The following is a 15,279-nucleotide window of genomic DNA, read 5'->3' as shown; positions in this document are numbered from 1 at the left end:
TTGAACAAATATAAAACAAGTAGTGGAACAAAATAAGTAGCTGGACTTTTTACAATGATTCATACCATAAAGACTAAAAAGAGATTACCTACTTTACAATATCTCATGCACATTGATGTTACAAGAAACCTGCCGGTCCACATACTTAATTAACTAAAAAAAGATGTTACGACAAACGTCCAATCAATTAACGTCTAAATAATTAAAATTTTAATTAAATAATAAATTATTTATTGAAAAAAAGAGAGAAGAATTTAATGTAATTTGGTACTCAATTTGTCTATGCATAAGAGAAAAAAATTCAATAATTGTAGAGAACTAAAAAAAATTTCAAATTGATTACTTGACACAACATAACGGACCTATGAATCCCAAATTAAGCCAATATTCTTTTTAAACAGCTGACTTATGTATATACAAAAAAACATTACGGACCCTTTGAATATAAGGTAAACGATTGAGTACTTCATTTTCAAACCCAACAGCGATTTTTTATATCGTTTAAAATAGCAGGAAAAAAATAATTATAATATATATTATGTGTATGTAATTGGGGTGCATCTATCCAATCTTTGATTAATAATTAGTTTTCCAAGATTTTGCACTAAAATAATTAATTCTTTTTGTCCACTACCCCGTCCACATATTTATTGCTTTTTATAGTTTATGAATAGGGGGAATAGTTTAAGGTAACTGATCAGTAAGAGTAAGATTTCCTTGATTGATATTTTTATTAATTTTTTTATTTTTGATAAAAATTGAATATAATGCAAAAGCAAAAAAATTAAAAATAATTAGATAACAACTAATAAAAATAAAAATAAATAAAAGTATCCATCAAATGAAATCTAATCGAAAGAAAATTGAAAGAAACGGTTAGACGAAAAAAACCTTGAAAAGATGTACATGAAAAGAACAGCTAACAAGGACAAATTACAAGTTCAACACCTTTTATTGACCAATTTAATTCTACAATGTGCACATTAGACTTATACAGTGAAGTTAATTCTTTGTTCATTGAAGGAACCGAAAGTAAAAAAGAGCCCATCTGCATAACTATCCTGATAGCACAAACTATATATCATCTCTTATCCAGTCTGTCAGCATTTCCTCAGAAAATTGAAGATGCTGCTCTGAAGAAAGCCACATGTTTCTAGCAACACCGCTGCTTTCAGCTTCTTCCATGCTAGTATTATTAACCTGACAGCAGTTCCAAAACTCTGAATCTGAGATATCAGATGCCAAAAGCTCCCCTATATCAAACTCCAATGCTGAGTTTACTGAATGAGCTTCCTCGGATATTGTAGACAGTAGTGTTCCCTCACTCTTTGGGGGTTCCAATCTGGCATCATGCACCAGGTCTGCGTCAATGATTTCAGCTTTATATGCCTCCTGGGTGACTAAACACGTAGAGCACTTGGATGCCTTGGTCCTAAGTGCAGTGGATTGTGGGGTTTCAGCCAATGGCTGTATCTTGGCTTTCTTCAAGTCGTCCTTAGATTGCTTTGCCTGTTCAGCTTTAACCTTCTTTCCTAAGGTTGAGTTCCAGTAATTTTTTATTTCATTGTCTGTTCGCCCTGGAATTCTCCCTGCTATCAGAGACCATCTGCAATCACCGCAAAGTTGAAATCTTTTAGTAACATTTTCATTACCAAGCTACTATATATCAACTTATATTAACTAACACTAATGGAAATCTAAACAAGAAAAATAAAAGGCTTAAACCGGAGCTTGAGTCTTGACCACAAAAATTAAAGAATGAAAACAATGAAGTTGATTGTTCTAAAAGAAAAGACCTGTTGCCTAGCAACTTGTGAAGTCTAATGATAAGATCCTCTTCTTCTTGAGATATGTTACCCCTCTTGATATCAGGTCTCAAATAGTTTAACCATCTAAGCCTGCAACTCTTTCCGCATCTCTTTAAGCCTGCACCATATACATGCAAAACCCAGTGATTTTACCATGGAGAAAAATAGAGCCGGCTCAAAATCCTACATCTTCTTGGAAGTGTTATGTCTGTGTGGGCGTGTCTCTTTGCATGTATATACATTGATCAAAACTAACACTTACCAGCTTTTTTGGGAATATTTCCCCATTTGCCTTCACCATTGGTTTTGATGTAATCTATCAGAATCTGGTCCTCAATGGCACTCCAAGCTCCTCTGTTCAATCCTTCTTTGGAGCAGCAAGGTTTTCTACCCATTTGAGCTTCACTCCTCGCTCGCTCTCTCTCTCTCTCTTTCGAATCAATAAATTTTCAAAACAAACCTTGCATGGGATCTTGGTGGTTTTTGACGAAAGAGTGGCCTGATTCTTATAGACTGTCCTATTCGTCTGGACATGGGGATTGTATGAACTCAATATAGATTAATTTAAGTCCACTTTCATTATAAAAATGAAATCAGCTTGTTTGGAATTAATAAAAAAAAAAATATGGCCATGAGGAGTGAAGTGCATTGGGCTTTGCAGTTCGGGTTCTTTAATAAAGAAACACTTCACCGTGTTCTCAAATCTTTTTTATCAATTGTTTTCATGGTTAATAATATCCAAATTTTAAGCGAAACTTCTCTATATATATATAATTTAGGCTGTTTTGTGATTGAGGAAATTGATTGCCTTATTATTTACACGGAGAGATTGACATCAGGGGACTGCGTGCCTTCAAGGTAGTTTGATTGACTCATGGTGTTTTGAGTTTCTCAGAAAATCACAAGAAGACAAATGCTTACTCTTTCTTTCTTTTTTTGTTTTTTGGTGATTGCCCAGAGTCAAGATTTTCCATTTAACTATGACAACTCCTCTCCACCATCCAAATATGAAGAAAAGGCAGGAGCTTTAGGAATGACAAAGGCGGATGGAGTTAACATGCAACTTACCTGTAGAAAGAAAAAGAGAAAAAAAAATCTCAGCTCCTTTTAGGACTTATCCTGCTAATCATTGACTTTAGAAACTTGGAAATTACCAGGCCACCTCGTGAAATACAGCAGATTGGCAAAATCAAAAACAGAAAAATCGGAACTTGTGACCATAGTACTGTAGATGATATATAATTCATCATTAGGTAATTTGTGGTTCAGCAACTGCCAGAAGTGTCAGTTTTTGATAAATTACTTCCACTGTTCCACATTTATTTTCTCAGATGGAAAGATAGGCACAAGTTGTGTATCAATTGAATGAACAACAGGAAACACTGTTTAAAGGAAAAAAAGAAAAACAAAAATAAAAAGGTCAATTTACAGCCATTAACAGTGTTGAAGGGACCATCCTTTCTGTCAATTCAGTGGTGAGTCGTTATATACTGTTTGGTCAGCGTCAAGTGGCCTATTTGGGGAAAAAAAAAAGCATTACAAGAATTGCCAAAGTTTAACTTGGATTATTTTTCTTGGAAAAAAAAAAACCTAAGATGCTTTTATGGAGTAATAAAAAAATGCATCGTCCCAGCAAACGTGCATGATGCATGCTGTAATGGTGGATTATCATGTTCCTGTTATTGTAATCATCCTACTAAGCTATGGGAAACCTATAGATGTCTAGATGAGTTTAAAATTTGCTATTGAGTCAACTTTATAGAGGAAGAGTAGAGCATTTATTTACAGCAATCGATATATGATAACCCATTAAAAATTGAGTTCCATCCAATCAGCTTAACCTACCTGTTAATATAGTGCAAGAAGTATACAATGCCTTAAATGCATGTAGTTAAGGCAACCATATTATAATTCAATCCCATATGCTAATTTGTACTACATCAATTCGCATGATCTTCCAGGAAATGAGAAACTAAAATTTTCTCCAACTTAACACACCCCAATGGAAATTAAAAATTTTATTGACATGTTCCCCAGCCCAAGATACATACATTGGTCAAAGTATCAATCTGCTTCCCAAATTCCAAGGATTCTTCCTATCTTAATTAGCGTACACGTATAAAAAATTTTATGCACAATTCATTAATTCACAAATCCTAATGTAAATGAGGCAATATCTTTTCAAAAAGCAGTTGATCTACAAGGAGTGTTGAGAAATTACGAAATTGTCTCTAAAGAATTACTCAAGATCTAACCCAATCAATAGAATAAAGAAAGAAAGAAATCAAGCACACCCACAAGAACACAAGAATTTACGTGGTTCGGTCTTTTGATGACTTACGTCCACGGACACAGCAACAGAGAAAAATCCACTAAGAGAAAAAATCAGGAGATTACAAGAACAGTCTCAAACTCACAATTCTTATCNTCAAGCACACCCATAAGAACACAAGAATTTACATGATTTGGTCTTTTGATGACTTACGTCCACGGACACAGCAACAGAGAAAAATCCACTAAGAGAAAAAATCAGGAGATTACAAGAACCATCTCAAACTCACAACCCTTATCCCACGTACACCTAAATCACTCTCTCTAAATCTAAGTGATAATTATTCTTTAACCCCATAGGGTCTTTTTATAGTGCTAAATACAATAATCTTATCCTAATACAATTAGGATTTAATATTCTAGTCTAACTAGATTTAAAGACTAATTTAATAAGGTATACTAATTTAATTAGAATTAAACAATCCTAAATAAATCACAATTCAAGACTATCCTAACAAATCTCTACCTTAGGCTTGAATTCACCAAGCTCCACCTTACGAACCAATCTCTGTCGACACCGTCGCTGCCCCAAAGGGCCTCAAGCACTACAAACACCGATCAAGTCCAAGCAATGCTTGTACTTTATCCCAGAAACTGACTTAGTTAGCATATTTGTCAAATTTTCATATGTAGTTATTTTCTTTACTACAATCTCACATCTAGATTCTTGTCCAAAACAAAGATCACTAACCAAGTCTCGAAGCCATAAGGCCTCCTTCACTGCCTCGATCACAGCCATATATTCAACTTCAGTTGTAAACAAAGCAGCTACTACTTTTCAACTGATTGCAAACTCTGAGAGAGTGAACACATACCCCATTTGAGATCTTTTACTATCTAGATCATCAGAAAAATTTGATTTGGAGAAGCCAACCACATTACGACTAATGTTTGCACCTCTTTCACACACTATGCCAACTTTAATAGTACCTTTAGGTGTTTTTACAAGCACCCATGTTTGATCCCAGTGTAGAGACTTAATCTTCTTAGAAGACTCGACATATATAATTTTCTCATGATAAAAGTAAGGCTCATCAATCTCTACTTCCACAGATAAAACATAAGAATCAGAATCACCATCAATACAAGTAATGCTTCGTTAAGATACCAATTCTTGTACCTATTGTAATTCTTTCTGGATTTCACTATCATCCCACACTGTCACAAGAGCATTAATTTCAAGCTCCACCTGCTTGCCAACTTCTTGGTCTGATGTGTTTGCAATTCTAGACTTTATCCCATAAAGTAATGCAGACTTGTCAAAGGTAACATCCCGACTCACCATAAACTTGGAGAACTTACAATCAGTACACCACAATTGATAACCCTTCACCTCATATGCATAGCCTAGGAATATGCACTCCGTCGCCCTCAACTCAAGTTTACCATCACTCACATGAGCATGAACAAGACAACCAAATACTCTCAATATAGAGTAATCAGCGGGCTTATCAGACCAAACTTCCTTGGGAGTCTTAAATTCAATTGCAGTTGATGGAGACCGATTTACCAAGTAGCAAGCCGTGTTGATAATTTCTGTCCAGAATACTTTGGTTAGGCCAACATTTGAGAACACGTATTTTGCTCTCTCCTGAAGTGTTTTCTTCATCCATTCTACAATATCGTTTTGATATGGTGTTTTGTCGACAGTGCAATGTCTAACGATTTTCTCATTCTTGTAGAATAGACCAAACTCACCTTTGCAAAATTCCAAACCTTTGTTTGTTCGAAAGCTCTCGATCCTTTTCTTAGTCTGCTTCTCGATTAATACCTTCAAATGCAAAAAGGTGGTTAACACTTCACTCATAGCCTTCAGAAGATACGTCCACACCTTTCTTGAAAAATCATCAATAAAGATCTACATGTATAATGATCCACCTTTTGATGCCACCGAAAAAAGACCCCACAAATCTGAATAGATGTAGTTTACTGCACTCTTGGTTCGATGAGTTGTAGTGTTAAATTTCACTATATGTTGCTCACAGAAATCTAGCTTTTCACTCTTTTGACCACATAGCAAACTACGCTTACTCAGTTTTCTAATCCATCTCTCGCTCATATGACCCAATCTCATATTCCATAAATGTGTTACATCATCTTCAGGATGATTAGATGAGACCACAGAAACAGTTTCAATGACCGTGTTTCCCACTAGACAATAAAGGTCACCGGATAACTTGCCCTTTATGATAGTTAAGGCTCCTTTAGATATATTCAAGACACCATCTTGGCCACTATATTTGTAGCCCTTCTTATCTAACAAACTCAAGGATATTAAATTATTTTTCATGTCAGGGACATGTTTTACCTCAAGTGTTCTTACCCTACCATCAAACATCCTGATTCGAATTGTGCCAATCTCAACAATTGAGAGAGAAAAATCATCTCTTAATTGTACAGTGCCCATATTAACAGATTGATAAGTTGTAAACTAATTACGCCTAGGACATATATGAAAGCAACAAGTTGAATCCAAGATCCATATATCCATCAGGTTACCATTAGTAATTGCAAGAACATTATCAGTTTCCTCAAAAGTATCAAAGTTATCTCCAACCACATTTGCAGTATTCTCAGACTTATTGAACTTTTCATCATCCTTAAATTTGGTACAGTCTTGACGAAAATGTCCTTTCTGACCACAATTCCAACAAGTTTTCCCTTTTGCTCTAGATTTACCTTTTCTGTCTATACCCTTCTCTCTATCTTTTCCTCTATTCACAACCAAACCTTCTGCTTGATTTTCATTCTAGATACCACCAACTTTCTTCTTCAATTCCTTGAAATTTAAAGATGCTCTTACATCCTCGAAAGTGAGAGTGTCTCGGTCATATAATATAGTATCCACGAAGTTTTCATACGATGGAGACAAAGAACATAAAAGAATTAAGGCTAGGTCTTCATCCTCAATTTTAACATCGATATTCTTTAAATCAAGAATAACTCTATTAAATTCATTAATGTAGGTATTAACGGACGTACCTTCACTCATCTTGAGAGTATACAATCATTGCTTCATATAAAGCCGATTCGTCAGGAATTTAGTCATATAAATACTTTCGAGTTTAAGCCACACTACAGCAGCAGATTCTTCATTCGTGACTTCTCTTAGCACCTCATCAGACAAAGCTAGGAGAAAAGCATTATGTGCTTTCTCCATAAGGTCATCTTTTTCACCATTAGATAAATTCGAAGGAAGATACTCTTTTCCCTTCAGTGCCTTCAACAGTCTTTGTTGCACTAGCAATGCACGCATCTTAACACGCCGTAGGCTGAAATCGTTTCTTCCATTAAACTTTTCAATCTTATACTTGGTCGACGAAATTACCATAGCGAGATTCAGATTGACCTAAGACCTTGAAGCTTTGATACCAGTTTGTTAGAAAATTACGAAATTGTCTCTAAAGAATTACCCAAGATCTAACCCAATCAATAGAATAAAGAAAGAAAGAAATCAAGCACACCCACAATAACACAAGAATTTACGTGGTTCGGTCTTTTGATGGCCTACGTCCACGGGCACAGCAACAGAGAAAAATCTACTAAGAGGAAAAATCAGGAGATTACAAGAATAGTCTAAAACTCACAACCTTTATCCCACGTACACCTAAATCACTCTCTCTAAATCTATGTGATAATTATTCTTTAACCCCATAGGGTCTTTTTATAGTGCTAAATACAATAATCTTATCCTAATACAATTAAGATTTAATATTCTAGTCTAAATAGATTTAAAAACTAATTTAATAAGGTATACTAATTTAATTAGAATTAAACAATCCTAATTAAATCACAATTCAAAACTATCCTAATAAGGAGGATGCAGGCCAAAACAAACATTGCGGAGAAAGTTTGGAGATATGTAAGGGTGGAAGAAAATGAAGAGCATATGCTTTATTGCTGATTAGTTAATCACTAGAGTATTAAACAATATGGACTCGAATATTATTGCAAAAAACAATTCAGATGTGGAATCACATTTAAAGGTTTCATAGGATTTCAGCGGTCGATGCTTAAACTTATCAGTCAAGCTGGTGTAAGAGGATATGAACCCCCACCTCGATTATCATCAAAAGAATCTAAATTTCCATCTATTGGAATATTCTTAAGTTCATTTAATAGGAAACAAAAACAAGAGGGAATTCATATCAATTTTTGGACAGATAATAATAATAATCCAAGAAAGGAGCAGTGCAATTCTTTTAGCATTATGTTTAATAGGAAGGAAAAAGAAAGTGCCTTTAGGACATTCACTAGCAAAAGTCTTTCTATAATCAAGAATCACGTGCCAGCATGATTTTTCTTCTATTATAACGATGCTTCATTTGTCGTACATGGCACGAGTAATCTTTGAACACATAATATTGTTCAATTATTCATACGATCATATGGTAACTAAGATAAAGTTTTCTTTTTCCTTGACTTGAACAACTTCCTATTCCCCAGGGTCAAAAAAATCAGAGACCCTGTGTGGGGATCTTGTTTTTTGTTTCCAACGGTTTAATTATTATTGTCAGTACCCTAATTTCTATGGTAGGTTTTTGGATTTTGGTGTTGTGATGAGAAGAGTTATTCTTTCTCTACCAATAATTAAGGAGACAAAACAATAAAGAGTTGACTAGCGCTTTCCTAATATTGCTCGAGGCTGCGGAACAAGGACATATTGCCTTTGATGCCGGGCTCAATTTGCTCAAAATTATTCAAGCTGATCAATTTTGACTCCATTATATGTTCCAAGTAGAAAGTTGAACATTAAATCCCTATTTCAAATTTTCCTTTTTTTTTTTTCTGACATTTTTGGTGCAATAGAGGCATAGCTCAAGACGAACTATAACTTTTCCTTTTCGACGAGAGGAGGAACTAAAGCTTATGTCCCGGATGTATTGATAGGGTATAATTATATATTATTAGACCATCAAATGGTATCATCTTATCACAAAGCAAATTTAAAACTTTACGACCAGCCAAGGTTAACAGTCACAGGTTTTGTAAGTAGCAAGAGAAATTACTACTCTCTTGACTATTAATTAAAGTTCCAACCATTCACTTAAATGTTTTGGTTTAGATTAATTTCATTCCATTAAGAGGGTTGTTGAAGAATATGATCAAAGATGAATACTTATTGAATCGATTATTTTATACATTAATTGGTTACACTGTTACTAGGATTGAATTTTGCTTCTTACCTACCAGCATCCAGCTGGAGAGGACTGCATAGGAAATCTTACAGCATTATGCTACCGGGCTTTTTTATTTATTTCCTTAAATAGGCAAAAATAGGATCTATAAAATCCTTGATTTCAGAAAGCAACCATGTTGCATTTGTGCTATTGAATATGCCTATAAATAGTTATAAATTGATACAACTAGAATAATAAAATAAGAAGATTTATTCATTATTGAAAATAAGTAATTTATGGTCATATTGGAGTGATGTAGTATCAATATTTTACTGAATAGATAGGAAGTTACAAGCTCAAAATTTACACATGGCCAGTTGGCTACACTCTATGGCTTTTATTCTGATGCACTTTTATTCAAGACGTGGACAAGAGCATGCATGATGCCAAGGCCACTGCCTAACAGGTGTAAGATCTATACTCATCAGTTTAAGTTAACTAAAAAAGTAATTAGATTAACCATTCTTCAGCAGATTCAAGGAAAGCAGTCAAAGATCCAAAATCTGAATCCAAGTTAGCTTGAATATAGTAGTCACTTCCACTCCAGTTCTGCTCCATTTCCTCTGGTAACAAAAATGCTTGCGATGGCGCAATTTTGCTCATATAGTTATCTGCATCATCTCCTCGCATCACCTTATCCATCTCAGAAGCACCGAGATCATGACTGAAACTTGTAAAATCAGAAGCAAAAATTTCTGGAACACTTATTTCCCCTGCACTGATATCCACCATAAAATCCACAGGATATTCTTCATTGGAGGACAGAGTAATTAGTGACCTATCGCTGGACTCCGATCCTGCTGGAACATTCTGCACTAAATTTGGATCCATGGAAGGTGGAATAGCCACGTTTCTGTGATGATTTTCAATTCTATGTTGCTGAGCATCAGGGGTGATAAACACCTCTTTGAAACGCAATGCCTTGGTGCGGATAACGCGTGAGCTAACTAGGTCCTCATCCACTTTTACAGTGATAGGTTTCTTTCCAACTTTAGAATGGTTTGATTTTGGTCCTCGCTCCTTCCCTTGTCCCCTCTTTGATAAATGGGTGTTCCAATAGTTCTTGATTTCATTGTCTGTTCGCCCTGGAAGTCTCCCTGCTATCAGAGACCATCTACAAAGTCAACAAATCATCCATTTGTGAGTAATTACCTTGAAAATTTCTAACCAGTATCCATACGTCTAGAAAATTAATTCATGAAGTAGAACAGAAACCTGTTTCCTAAGAGTTTGTGAAGTCTGATGATGAGATCTTCTTCATCAGGAGAAATGTTCCCTCTTTTGATATCAGGTCTCAAATAGTTCATCCACCGAAGCCTGCAGCTTTTTCCACATCTCTTCAGGCCTGCAAGAAAGAAAAAGAAATAAACTTGATTTTCATATAACAACAAGCAAACCCAATGCATCCTTTTTGTAACTCCATTCCTTTTGGCTTAGACGGTAATGAATTCATTTGCAGGAGTGTGATTGAACATGAATGAACCATTAATTTTTCCATCCCTAACCATTTATGATCAAGTCTCTCTCACCTGCTTCCTTGGGAATGTTCCTCCATTTTCCTTCACCATGAACCTTGACATAATCGGTGAGAATTTTGTCTTCAGTGAGGGTCCAGGCTCCTCTGTTCATTCCCTCTTTAGAACAACAAGGTCTTCGACCCATTACTGCTCTACTCTCTGTCTCCCCTCCTTGGGCGAGAGATTGAGACAATTGAAAGTTCCAATTGAACGTGCAAGTTGTTCGCTAGTGAATGCGGGGGAGCAGTTGACTATATAAGATGCACCGTTCAATTCAAAAAATTTTATATCCATTAATAATTTTTAAAGATAAAATACGCATATTACCTTAACTTTTAACCGCATCCGAATTCATTAATTTTCGAAATAAATAATGAGATTAAAAAATATAAATACTGTTAATAAAAAATAAAAAAAAAACTAAAATACCTGTTTTTCTTTCTCTTATATATTTTTTTTCAAATAATGTGACCAACGGACGGTGCTCTTATTTGCCAGCCAACCGTCTCACTACAAGTGCACCGATCTGGTGCTCCCTTAGGAAGGGGAGCACCGACCTAGTGCTCCCAAGGGAAGGGGGAAGGGGAGCACCGAGCAAAAGGGAGCACTGATCGGTGCTCCCCTCTCCTGGGAAGTAACATCGATCTGGTGCTCCCTCCCTTGGAGCACCAGATGTGCTCTCCTCTCCTGAGGAGTAGAGTAATTTTTTTTTTTGAAAATTAAAAAAATTATAATTTATATAAAGATAATTTTTAAAATTAATGAAAAGTAAAATTATTTTTTTAATATTATCATGTCATCAATTTAATGAAAATATTAATAATTGATTAAGGACTGAATTTATGTGTTTAACAGAAGATATTTTTTTAAGACGAATGATCAATTTCAACGCGTGAAATTATAATTAAAAATTAAAAAAGTGACAATATTTTATTTAATTTTTAATGTATAACCAATGGGACCATGCACAATTAAGATATGAGAATCTACAAAACTAAACATATTTGGATTCGGTTGTTAAAATTGATAACAACAATGTTTTTACAAATTAAAAACACAATCCCAATGTGATTCAATTGCATGCACCATTAAAAGACAAGTCACCAAAGCTGCAATTTATGATTTTACAGTTGAAACTTTGTAATGAAAAAAATTGCATTATCATTCCTTCTCTGAAAGAGTACAGTCATTTCCTGTGGAGGCACTTTAATCACGCGATTGGGCGATGCATTGCCTGTAGTGTCTGGCTCAAAATAACTAATTACTTACCTAATGCTTACTTCTCTCTCTCTCTCTCACTCCCCACCCTAGTGTAGGGCATGATCATGTTAGTGCTGTTTCCATCAAGTTGAAGTTGATAAAGATATATACTCAGCTACCATTCCCGATTGTTTCTGCTCCATTGAACTAACGTTCCCACCAAGGCCTAGAAGCTTGAAAGTTTGTTGCTGTCTCTCTCTCTCTCTCTCTTTTGAAAAGGACAGCAATTTCTGAAAGGGAGAGGAATTAAGCACCAATTATTGTAATATTGTCCTTTAACTTCAACAGGATATACCAAGTACAAGTCAAGATCGAACACATACACATGGTGTGGGTCAATCGAATCATGATTTCAACAACTCTTTTATCGTTTCAACGTGTTCTAGGACTTTTTGCACTCCGGGCGGGGAGCTTCTACATATTGGGTTTGGTTTAATTCCCAACTTGAGCTTACAAGAACATAATCTTGCAAATACTAAATCTATGGCCACTGGTCAGTCTCACTAGTGACTGCAGGAAAGCTAAATCAAGCACAATGCAAATAGAATTGAAACTTTGAAATTAAGAAACATTAAATAACAAACCCATCCCAGAACTTTAAGTACAATTTGCCTAGGTCTATCTTGGTTACTTCATTCCTTTGGAAATTAAGCTCATGCATGCATGTATGTATGCTTTTTCAAGAAGCGGCCAATTTATTTGCAACGATATCTTCCGCCTCTCAACAACCGTAATAAATCCTATAGCTTCATCCATCATCCTCAGCTTGCATGCTCTTTTTCTGGTTGGAGATCCTAATCTCTCATCCATAATAAAGGAAGCTAGCCCAAAAAAAAGAGAAAAAGAAAAGCTATTGATTGCTATATAGTATTAGACTGCATGTTCATTCATCCATGGCTGTTTTAATTAATAAATTGTCTCCTAAAGCCAATAAAATATATACAGCATGGGGTCCAATTAGTCTCACAATAATACAACTGCATGCAGACTACAATGAATTCTGCTGTTAGTATTCAAACAGAAAAAATAGACAGCAGACCTGCAAATTAATGTTTTATTACCTAAAGGGAATCAATTCTTATCTCTTCGTATAAGCTGTCTCACAGTCTCACACAGATCAATCTTTACACATGCCAGCAGTACAAGTTGATGGGCAAAGCTTGTGGTCGGTCCACACAGGACCAGTTTATAATGTTCACGAGATTCTAGAACAGATCTCCCAGATACTAAATCTTTAAATATTCTTCAACTTTTTGAGTGGCATATATAGAAGCATTTATAGCAAAAAATTTTTTACATGGTATCAAAATTACGATTTCAAGTATGAACCCCAAAAATCTCACCTCTTTTCTATTAATTTTTTCGCCAATTTAATATCTTCTCCATTGGATCTTATATATGTAAAATATTTTCTGTAATGGTTATTATAACACATTTCTTCCAGCACTTATAATTAGTGCAAAACTCATTAATTTAATCCGAATTACAGGAAAGGGGTACTACAATATAGACAGTAAAATAAATCTTGAACCTTGGCGATCAAGTTCAAGAAAATATTGGAAATTAGCATGTTTTCACCGTACATATACAGAATCCGGGATGAAATTAATAAGACTTCATGAAAACTAAGAGCTGATAGATAGATAACGATGGATAAGATGGGTCTATTAGTCATGCCTTTCGGTCTTTGAAGATCAACGGGACCATGCAAGGTTTAAACCTAGTTGGAAGGCATGTGAAAGTGGGGGTAAAGTCTGATCAAAACCAGGAGGAAGCCAAGGCCATGACGGTGACCCTTACATCTCCAGGCTCGAAAAGGTATGGAAGATGCGGCCAGAAGAAAATGACAGGAATAATTGGTGCATATATCGCAGATCGAAGAATGTGGCAGTGTCTGTTTACGAATATATATGTAATTAACATCAAGTACTTAAAACTATACTAAGATAAATTAATGGATTAAACTCTATCAGATTAAACTGTGGTGTCACATGACTTTGTTTTTTGAATTGTTTTGCATAATGAATCTAACCTTCTGGGGGTAAAAGACTGAAAGGTAGACTGCAACTTTCTAATTATGAATTTGTTTAAGATCAACATTCCAAAAACAGTCTGCAAATTGTATCATACCTTTGTCCTTCCACGTCTTTATTGATTCTTTTAGGGTTAGGTTTAACTTAATTTGTAGATTAATCCAAGAAGGATCCGCAAGATGTAACTGCAATGATATAGTATACACTCTCACCGGCCGAATCTAAATTGTGGAAATTCATGTACCTATATATAGAGGTCATGACCTACAAGATTTGTTGCTAATTGTCAACTTCAATAATTCCTTTGATCATATTCTCCCATTTGGCTCGGTCTTTGATGGTTGAAAATTTTATGACTTGTTTTGAATACCACATTGATTCGATTTTAATACTAGAATCCAATCATCCCAAGGACCATATTCTTCCGGAAGAAAAACAGATGGCCTAAAGTTTGCATCATTGCATTTTGATTGGAAATCTCTTGACCAAACCCTGACAGATTTTATTGCATTATTGATTAATAATCAAATGGTTAGCTTATTCGTTTTTGACATTCCTATACATATAATTATTATGACCTCAATTCAGTTCATATAATTAATTAGTTCCACGTGGTTAACACTATAAGCTACTATATTCTTCTGTGAAGAGGACTAGGAAACACAGCCAAACTAATTTACCAAGAAAACCTAATGCATAAAGAAATGACAGGGTATGTGGTTTGGTTTTTTTTAGTAAATACATATAGAGTTGTTAGCTTGCTAACATCTATATTTATTTGCAACTTAATTTTAGTTAGGAACAGCTTATATTCTTCAATAATGAATTAATGGTTGTCTTTATACATAGATGCATCAAAACCATTCCCGAGTAAGTGTCTTAGTTAAGGGCCCTCTCTAATAATATTAGGAGTATTATATTTTAATTATTGTCACATATAATTGAATGATTAGCTGTAAATGTAACAATTTTCAACATATATTCTATAAAATATATATATTTTTAAATTAATAATAATTGTAACAAATATTTTTAGAGCCTGTTTGATCTAGCTTTTTTAGCTTAAAATTATTATGGAGATTTTATAAAAAATAATAGCTTTTAAAATTAAGGTAAAACTGTTTGATAAGCTATTTGACAAAATAAATTA

At 34.7% G+C, this 15,279-nt stretch overlaps 2 protein-coding genes across 2 annotated transcripts; both read right to left on the bottom strand.

The window, feature by feature from the left end:
• On the bottom strand, positions 1,075-2,203 carry LOC18588144 (transcription factor WER). The gene is made up of 3 exons (XM_007012349.2): positions 2,071-2,203; positions 1,797-1,926; positions 1,075-1,606 (listed from the first exon to the last, which is right to left on the bottom strand). The coding sequence occupies exons 1-3, from the start codon at positions 2,201-2,203 to the stop codon at positions 1,075-1,077; spliced, it is 795 nt and encodes a 264-aa protein (XP_007012411.1).
• LOC18588142 (myb-related protein Myb4) lies at positions 9,511-11,140 on the bottom strand. Its single transcript, XM_018126693.1, has 3 exons — positions 10,849-11,140; positions 10,535-10,664; positions 9,511-10,433 (listed from the first exon to the last, which is right to left on the bottom strand). The coding sequence occupies exons 1-3, from the start codon at positions 10,979-10,981 to the stop codon at positions 9,770-9,772; spliced, it is 927 nt and encodes a 308-aa protein (XP_017982182.1). The 5' UTR covers positions 10,982-11,140; the 3' UTR covers positions 9,511-9,769.

This window comes from Theobroma cacao, chromosome 9 (genome assembly GCF_000208745.1).
Source record: "Theobroma cacao cultivar B97-61/B2 chromosome 9, Criollo_cocoa_genome_V2, whole genome shotgun sequence".
Taxonomy (NCBI): Eukaryota; Viridiplantae; Streptophyta; class Magnoliopsida; order Malvales; family Malvaceae; genus Theobroma; species Theobroma cacao.
This window is presented reverse-complemented; position numbering and strand designations above follow the sequence as displayed.